The following is a 10,193-nucleotide window of genomic DNA, read 5'->3' as shown; positions in this document are numbered from 1 at the left end:
TTGAGTAGACTAACACCAACTATTTATTGTATTCAAAATGTAGACATAATCAAAACTCGGGCCCAGATGTGGCCCAAGATCCAAATGGAATTAATATTCAGTTAAAACTCAAGAGGGCTTTTTTCAAGTGAATATGGCCTATGAACGGTGTACTGACTTAGCACATGGAGGTGGACTTCACACGTCTGATGTTCAACAAACACTGGAGGAAAATAGATGAGAATGAATATTCTGATGAGGAGCATGTTGATTTCAAGCCTTCAACAGAAGAGGAGATTGAGTCCGATTCAGACTGAGCCAAGGGCTGTTATTTTGCTCTTGTATGTAGTTTATATTGTTTAATTATGAAACAAATAAAAATTAATTCTTGGAACACAAGGTGTGATGTAGCATGTATTCAGGAATCAAAACTGAATGAGAATAATTTAGCTTATTATTCGGCTTTTTACCTACTTATTTAGAAAGGCAATGTTATTAAAAATAAATAGATTGATACTAACTGCATCATCAAACTAAATTTATTTGTATCCATAGCATACTTAAAGTATAGATAATCCGTGTATTCTTCAATGTTTCAATTAATTAATTAATTGTTGCATGTTCGAAGAAAAAAAAATTAATTAAAATTGGAAATTGGAAGGCTTCAGTTCATTTTTATTTAAAAAGGTGAATTAATTGTTATTTCATTTGTGTTTCAGATTATATCGTCAAAATTATGATATCACCTTCTCACCAGTTTACAGAATTTTCTATGCTCATAAATGTATATGATCTTCATTCTTGTAATTAATTTAAAATTCAATTTTAATGCATCATGTCGGCTCCCTATTTTTCTTTTTTTTTTGCTGATGAAATCGATGCCAGGGATGCCTGACAAGTTCTTTGATTAAGTTATAGTTTGTTTCTAACAAAAGAGGTTTTTTGGGATAAGAAACCGGTAGGTCATATGATTTGTATGGTTCTTGGATGGTATTACATTGATTATAGTTTCATTCATGTAATGTGTTTTGTTGGATTAGAGAAGTTGATCATGTGTTTGACATGTTTTTGCTCATGAAGATATGACATGCAGAGGTTTGTGGCCCCACCTATGGTTAGGTAACAAATAATTTTTATGTGAATTCAGAATTGAGGAGGCGAGGTGCTTTTGGGATGAAGCAATATAGATACAAAGCCATAATAAATTGTTCGAGATTTGTCACCTCCGTCTAAAATTTGGCTAGGCAGTAGTTCAAAGAGAAATTGATGACATTTGGTATGATAATGCAAAAGAGTTGAAGCTGAAGTTCACAAGCAGGGGATTAATGGCTACAATATCAGAAAGGTCTTATTATATTATATTATATTTTATTTACTTTTTTTTGTAGGCAAGTAATTTCTTTGATGGTTTTTTTCGCTTTCTTTTCGCTGGTTCTTAGTTAAAAGGGCAATTTGAAATTAAGCTTGAACAGAACAGTTCATTGGCGTTTTCTCTAGGAAGATAAAACATATAGAAAAAAAATGAAAAATAAGCTATGAAGTTCAATGAAATTTTTTTCTTTCTTTTCACGTCACCATTCAACCTTTCTTTTCCATTTTGTAGGGTTTCAATCTTGCAATCTCCCCTCACGGAGAAGTATGGCAAAAGCATGGTATCTAGAACTATTTCACACATCTCTTTTCTGATGTGTAAGTTCATCTTTTCTATCCTCCGTGTCAGCCCGATACCAGCCCACATTGCGCTCATAATGGATGGAAACCGCCGGTTTGCAAAGAGACATGTGTTACTTCAAGACGGTATGGATCCAGCTAGCGGTCACCGGGTTGGATTCAAGTCCCTCATGTCAACCATCCAATACTGTTTTGAATTGGGTGTTAAGTGCGTGACGGTATACGCTTTTAGCACAGACAATTTCAAGCGAGGGCCCAAAGAGGTTGAGTTATTAATGAATTTGATGAAAGAAAAATTAGACGAGGTATTGACCAATGAGAATATGTTGAAAAAGTTCAATGTCAAGATCAATTTCTGGGGCCATTTGGAGCTAATTCCTGAGCCAGTACGATTAGCTGCGAAAAAGGTAATGGATTTAACAATGCACAACAAAGGACCGGTACTTTCGGTTTGTATGGCCTATTCATCAACCAATGAGATAACACATGCAATAGAGGCATCCATTAGAGACACAAGAGGAAAGGGTACTCAAATTGGAGTTTGTGATCTGGAGAGAAATTTGTTCACGGCCGGTTGTGTGGATCCGGATATCATTATTCGCACTTCAGGCGAGACCCGTTTGAGTAACTTCCTTCTGTGGCAATCAGATTTTACGCACTTACAAAATCCGAATGCATTATGGCCCGAGTTTTCAGTAAGGCATTTTGTTTTGTCTGTGATGAATTACCAACTGGTTCATGCCTATTTGCAAAAGAAGAAGGGAGAAATTGAGAAGAATAAATAAATGAGATGTTTGTTACTTCTAGTTTAAATCTAAAATTCTATTTGGTTTGTGTGAGCTGTTTAATTGTTGTTAGTTCTATGTGTGTAATCAAAATGTCTAATTGTTGTTAGCTGTTTAATAGTCTGCTTGTGTGTAATCAACATTAATATTAACATCAAAATGCTATATGTCATCTTAATACTTCATACAAATATTAAATTTTCATTCTTTTTTGCAATATCACATCATCAATATAGATTCAGTTTATCTCTACTTATACCTTGAACAAAAGGTTCATATATTATAGTTATTTCTCATCAACTCGCTTGTTAACTTAATAATTCAAGTATGAGTAGAACTCAACTCGCTCATTATCAACTCGAATGGAGGTTATGTATTGTTTGGTTTTTAAATTATGTTAAATTCAAATATTTAGTGTTTTTGTTTTAGTTAAATTTATTTTCTATTATGTATTATTTAGAACTCTCGGCTTTAAGAAATTTAAATTGTTTAAAATTCAAATATTAATCAATCTTAAGTTTTAACGAGTTTAACATGAACATAGTTATCAGCTCGGTATTATCTTCTCAACTCGAGTTAACTCGCTCATTAACTTAATGAACCAAGTACTAGCATACCTCAACTCTATTCAACTCGGTTCGTTAATAGCCCTATTCAGGCTCCTGACCCTCTGCATCACCTAATTAAGGTATCTCACCTTTTGAATTTAAATCCGAACCGTTCCATCACAATCCAACCAATCCGGCTCAAAATCTGTAATGCACGGTCCTTTCAGGTTTGTGGTTATGTATAACGAACGAACGGACCGGATTTAAACTCAAACGGTGAGATACCTTAATTAGGTGATATGAATTCGAACGGGTCGCGGGTACACTTGGAACTTTGGAGTTACGAATTGAAATGTAAATTCTTCATGAAGGGGACAAAATTAAATTTGATAGGTACCTAATATATTAACTAAGCCTTATATTGTATTTTGAGATGGTTTTATGGGCCGGCCCAATATAACTTGCGTTAGTGAGTTAGGCCCAATATAATTTGACCTTGAGGTCTTAATTTTTCAATTGGAGAAAGGGCAAAAGGCCCTCCCAGTGGGCTCAGTTTTTTCCTAAAGGTAAAATTAAAGGAACTTGGGAAGTGGAAAGTAAAACATTAGATATCTGTTGAATTGTTGTTGTTTTTACTTTATTTTTTTGTTTTTTTGTTTTGTTTTGCTTGAAATAGTGGCATCTGTTTATTTATTTAATTAAAGTAATTACACTGGACTTGATCAATCAAGTCATAAAAAAATAGTATAATTTTGTGTTGTAAAAAGCATTTGTTTAGTCCGATTAATCGGCTGATTAGTCGTTGGCGTTGATCAAACTGTCACGGATTTTTTCAACTAATCGGACGATTATTTCCGATTATAGTTAATTATTTTAGATTATTCATGATTAATCGCTTGACAGTACCTTTCCGTCTGATAAGTACATACCGTTATTTACGACACTCGTATAATTTTAATAATGAAAGGTTAAGAGGGTGGAATTAAAGGTGGGGTGGTCAGAGGCACATGTGGTGTCGGATACACGTACAAGTGCATCTTTAAAGGCAAAAGACAAGTTACAAATTACAATCCAACAGCAGCAAGAATTGCAAGAGAGGGGAACCAACAATTTAAGGGATGAGATTTGTTCCTTTCCTCAAATAACACAATATATTCTATCCATTCAACCAACATGTGTTGATATAAGGAAGGGACATCCCATGTAGCGTGGGCTGAGAAAGCAACTTATCCTCCTTACTGTCTAGCTCGGAATAGCAAATATAACCGTCTGGTTGGGTTAGCTTTTGGCAGTTAAAATGTAGGCCCAATGGCTCGAGTCCGCATCGTGTGCGTTAACTCAAAAGAACATTTTTTGAGTTAATGCATTTCAGTTGTCTGATTTTGACCACGGTATATAATTCAGAGTCCTTTAATATTAGTGTGAATCTAGTCCGCACGGATCTTAAAGCAAATTGGACAGTCCATGTGCATTAACTCAAAATATTCTTTTTTGAGTTAATGAGTTAATGCAAAGGATACGAATTCCAATGGCTCGCTCCTCTCCCATCCTGTAAAAAAAATATTTTACAATTACTAAAAGAACGGTCCAGATTTACTCCTAGCCGATGCTTATTCGAAATAGCACAGGGGCAGTATTATTTATGCTTTGAAATTCGTGCAACATTAAAAGAATAGCTTGGATCCACTAATTTTACAAGATTCTCTTTTACAGTACCAAGGAGTATCCGAATTCATCCCACAATTGTTTCTCAGCATAACTTTGTTTCCTCATAGAGAAGTGAAAAAAATTGTCACGTCTTATTATGTTATGTGTATCAGTTACATAATGTGATTCGCATATTGTTACATATTCATTCGTGTGACGTAAGCATATGATGCTTGGCAGTGGATCGTCATTTATTATTCTCTAGGATCCACAGCAGTTTGATTGTTCTTCATCATTTTAATCACGAAATTGACAATATGATCAACTTTTTAAACATTATTATAATTTATTTAGTAATTATTTTGTAATTATATTTTATATTTTTTGTTGTTATTTTCTATGAATTAATTTTGAGCGTGAAAAAAATAAATAAATATGATTATTGACATCAAGTGTGGTCACATTATAATTACTCATGACATATTTATTCACATAACATAACTGTCTTTCATTATTTTAATCACATCATATAACATAAAAATATATTACTAATTAAACGTTGGTTTGAACATAATAAGGTTTAATCATTCTTGTTTATCCTAAGAGAAATATAAATTATCGACTCAAAAAGCTGTTATTGGTGATTACAACGGTACCATTATTCTTGCACGCCTTTCTATCCCTTTGACAAAAAAAATGAGAAGAGTCAAAATCTCCTAGAACTTTGAAAAGCGTTGCATTTTTTTTTCTAGAGTGGTTGATGCGTAAAACAACAGGCAGCGTTGCATGAATCCTGACATTGAAACGAAATAAATATTCATTCGTATTATTAAAAGAAAAATACCTATAGGACGAATTCAATTACACCCCTTTTGGTAACACTAGATTACACTCTATATTTTTAAAGTCTAAACAGTCGATCTAAACTGTTCAACATAATGAATATGTTAAAATGTGTTTGCAGATCAAATCTTACATGTTTTTTTAATTTTTTTTACTATTTATTAAGATGGGTACAAAAATTCAATGATCTGAATATAGCGATTTTTTTAAATACTTAATAAAATAAATAGTAAAAAAATTTCAAAAAATATAAAATTTGATCTGCAAGCACATTTTAATATATCAATTATATTGAACGGTTTGGATCGACTATTTGAACTTTTTAAACTTTGAAAATTGAGACTGTAATTACCAAAAAAAAATGTGTAGTTGGATCCCTCCTCATATGTCTTTACTAAGTTTTAACGAAAATAGTGACAAGATTTGAGCTATACGGACCGCCAAATTCCCGTTTTTTTTTATATTTAACATTAAATATAAATTAATAAATATATTCAGTTTTTCTGAATATTTTTAAAAATACCAATAGGGCCGCCGAAAGTTTAGACGGCCTTTTTTTTATATTAACTTTTATAGTTTATGAAACGGATGCCAGGTGACAATATAAATTATAATTACATTCACAAATATTAATAAATTTTTGTATTTATAAAAATAATTAAGTTTTAATATCTCACTAACAATAGCATAAATGAGTTTAAGGTTGTTATTTTATATTTATATGGTTTATTTATTATGTTTATTTTTATTTTGTTTAAGGTTGTCTAGGTTTTATTTATAGTTTGGAAATTTTCTTTTATTTTTAAGCCATATTGTGCTATTTTTCATAAATCATAAAAATAGTAAAAATAATTCAAAAATAGTAATAATTAGTTTTTTATAAGTTCATTATATAACCAATTCACTTTGCTATTTAGACCGAAAATTAGAAATGGAAAATTTAATCGGAAACTTCAACTCAAGTTTTGAGACTTTTCCCTTAGTTTTTTTTTTTCAATTCTAAATTTTGAAAAAAGCATAGGGGTCACCGACGCATGCATTTTCTCGCAAGCTTTTCAAAAATTGGTTATTTGCTGAAATCTGGCACTCGAGCGCTGTTTATGACCGTTTGAAGTTTCGTCGTCATTTTTCACATTCTCAATGAAGATATTGTCTCTCATGCCTTATCTCTCTTCCTAGTCTAATCTGTTTATGAGAGATGCCTTAGATAAATACATATACAACATATGAGTGCTTTTAAAATGAGAGAAATGACTCACAAAAAATTGATAGAGATACATTATAACAGAAAGACATAAATCGGTAATGTGAAAAAATATTATATTTCTTTTATCACACATGGATCATATATACAATACAACTATGTATAATTGTTAGCACATTTATATACATTCGTCTGAAAAAAAGTTCATACTTCACTCGACAAAAGATACTAATCAATTATCCTTCCTTGACTAAGACTAATTATTTGACGCTAAGTTGGCATTCTATAATTTCACAGCCCTTCTCTAGCCAATTTCAAAAATGAAATAAAAAAGAAACAAAAAAAAGGTTCACCCAAATTTTCAACGGTCCTATTCTTTTCTCAACTGCTGAAAGTTCGACCTGTCTGGATATTTTTAAAAATGTCCAAAAAAACTAGATATATTTATTAATTTATATTTAATGTTAGATATTATAAAAAAAAATCGGTCAAATCCGAACACATTCAATCACCTTCAATTGTTGAAAAACTTGAAATCAAATACGTCAGGTCCCCACTTATCAAAGCCTAGTGTGTGTACACACTGCAACAATGATAAATATAAATATGAAAGGGGAAGTAACACAGTTGGTTAGAAAGAAAATGTCTTAAAATAGTTGTTCAAAGATCAAGAATTTGATTTCTCCTTACAACTTAATTCTCACTCTGTCAAAAAATTCAAAAAGATAAATGTAAACATGCACCGACACAAAATAATTAAGAATCACATCTACCTATTCACATTCAATTCATTCTTCTTACATATTGTGTCAACAAAAATTCTGAAAATCATCACTTTGCTGAATTTTTTATTATCAATTAATTTAATCAAAAATTCTGAAAAAATAGTAAAAAAATTTCAAAAAATGTAAAATTTGATCTCCAAGAACATTTTATTATGAAGAACACATTGGAAGGTTCGAATCGACTATTTGAATTTTGAAAATAACGATATGAGGGGAGGATGCACGTTAGGAGTACAAAAGTTTTAAACCTCCTCTCTCTCTCTCTCTCTATATATATATATATATAAGAGGCGGATAATGCTTGCATGTCAGCTACACATCTTTTTTGTTGGTTATTAGTTGGAACTTTTTGCTTCAATTAATGAGCAAAATCAGATGCTAATTGCATTTCTAAATTCGGTCACATCAATTCCTCTTTTAAATTAATATGTTATACAGTTTAAGTATGAATCATGTACTTTTGTAATAGTATATTCTCATGAATAGTTTTAAATTTGTGCAAAAATTAAATATGCCATAATAAATTTGAACATGATAAATGTGTGTTAAGTGTGCCTACATAAAAAATCTGTCACCGACATTTTGTAATTTGGATAAAGAAGTGTGGGAGTGATTTTCTTGGGAAATTTTTTTAGAAACCATAAATAAATAATAATAGTTTATCAAACCAACTTGATTGCTTTTATTTTTATAAAAATTATAAGAATCGAGATGTCATTTTGGTCCGAGCCATTTTCACATATTTTGAAAAAAAAAAAATAGAGTTCTAAATAGATAGCTATAGCTACACAATAGTTATGCTATAGCTATTTTGAACATAAAAAAAATATAACGTTATTAACCAAATTCTTTTATAATGATTCTAAATAACTAGCTATGGTTGCACTATAGCTTTTTCGAATCTTAAAAGCTATAGCGCTATAATCGCTATTTAGAACCTTGAAAAAAATTGATGTAGTTGTTGGATAAAACTTGTGAAAACACTTCAGGCCGAAATAACAATTCAGTACGAGAGAAAAAAAAAATTGGACCGAAATAAAATCTCGATTCTTATAATTTTGTAAAAACTAAAATAATCAAGTTAGTTTGATAAAAATCTCTTTTATTTATTTATTTATGGTTGCTACAAAAATTTCCTTTTCTTAGAAAAGCCCAAGCCTAGTCATGTATGACACAATGTTGTTTGAATTGAGATGGCATCTATATGACTATTTATTATCATGTCACCTACTTGTCCATGACCATGACCATGACATCACAAATTGGAGCCGACACGCAATCCCCTTCGATTGGTACTATAATGCACAAATAGACAATATGTTTTCAGCCACCAAAATTGGATCACAAATTATCCTCTTTTAATTCATTATATTCAATATTCATACTTAATAACTAAATTGTTTGTCGTCATAACATCCTTATAAGATGCAATATAATTGGTTGCCCCGTTTAGAATATGATGTCTTTTTCATATATATTTAACCTCAATTTAATGCACAAAAGAAGATAAGCTCCTACACCATGCACATATAGTAAGACACTAATGGAATAATTTAAACATTTTTAGTATTCATATTTTTTAAATGCTTAATATACACTATAGCAAAAAAGAGTATCAGTGGCGGGGACTTAGTCTCTAATAATAACTGTGCCAGTTGCAGACGGTTGGTCGCCAATACGCCGTCACTGATACTTGCTGATGACATCATTCCGGTCGCTGATTGACGTCAATCTCGGTCATTGATGCCGCTTGCTGGCGTCATATTTTGTCTTCAGCAGCAGCATATTAGGTCGCTGATATTTAAAATCCCGTCACCGATATCTACTTTTAGCGCCTAATATTTTGATCACTGATATTTGAAATCCGATTACCGAAACCTATTTTCAATGACTAAAATATTGTTCGCTAATGTTTAAATCCGGTCACTGATATCTATTTTCAGCTATCATCTATATATGAAAGTTCAACTTTTTTTTTTCTCAACATTCCTCTTTTTTTTTTGTCAAATTAATTTGTAGCATTATAAGACACAAAAACAGATATTAATTTTTTTACGATGAAAATAAAAAATATTAACGGGTTAAAAATGGATATAATTCCTATAAATTATAAATCCTAGCTAAATATTTACTTATTGAAGTACATAGATATCAGAGTTTACAAAGTATAATAATTGCAAACATGATATTAAATGTTTGTTTTTATTCCATGTTTTTTTTAATTAATTTACTTGTCAAACCTTATAAATTAGTCAAGAATTCCATATCCATTTTTGAGGAAACTTCTACTGTTACTGTAGAAAGAAAAATAACATATAACAAACTTCACTGTTGTATAAATTTGTCTATCTGAGGTGTTAAAAATCTTAAGACATTTTCTCCCTTTCATCATTTAATATATTTTTTTTTCAGGGTTTTTTTTTCAAAATTAGGGGCAATGTTGGCGTCATCTCCACCATTAACAGTAAATCAATTTATTAATTAAATCTCTTAGTACAAGACCTTTCTTTGATCATACCCTCTTGCCTCTTCCTCTTGGACCTGACGCCAGACACCATTGACCATACTCTGATTCTCTGTGGCCTGAAATTTTGTTTACTCAAGAGTCCAGAGGAATACATAGTGGCCGACTTCATGACTTCATGTAATGTAATGTACTGACAAACTATAATAATCACAGTGACAAATGAATAGTTTAGGTTTGATTCAGCGAGGTCAAAAGTTTCCATGT

The 10,193-nt window shown here is 31.2% G+C and overlaps 1 protein-coding gene across 1 annotated transcript; it reads left to right on the top strand.

Annotated features, from left to right (window-relative positions):
* Positions 1-881: 881 nt before the first annotated feature.
* LOC144548654 (dehydrodolichyl diphosphate synthase CPT3-like) lies at positions 882-2,504 on the top strand. The gene is made up of 2 exons (XM_078297371.1): positions 882-1,324; positions 1,583-2,504. The coding sequence occupies exons 1-2, from the start codon at positions 1,305-1,307 to the stop codon at positions 2,433-2,435; spliced, it is 873 nt and encodes a 290-aa protein (XP_078153497.1). The 5' UTR covers positions 882-1,304; the 3' UTR covers positions 2,436-2,504.
* Positions 2,505-10,193: the final 7,689 nt, after the last annotated feature.

The sequence above is a fragment of the Carex rostrata genome, chromosome 33, assembly GCF_964058835.1.
Source record: "Carex rostrata chromosome 33, lpCarRost1.2, whole genome shotgun sequence".
NCBI lineage: Eukaryota > Viridiplantae > Streptophyta > Magnoliopsida > Poales > Cyperaceae > Carex > Carex rostrata.
This window is presented reverse-complemented; position numbering and strand designations above follow the sequence as displayed.

What these genes read in the sequence shown, in the direction of transcription:
- LOC144548654 (XM_078297371.1), top strand. Translation starts at nt 1,305, where the DNA reads ATGGCTACAATATCAGAAAG. An exon ending in ATGGCTACAATATCAGAAAG is followed by an intron (nt 1,325 to 1,582) that starts GTCTTATTATAT and finishes TCCATTTTGTAG; the next exon opens with GGTTTCAATCTTGCAATCTC.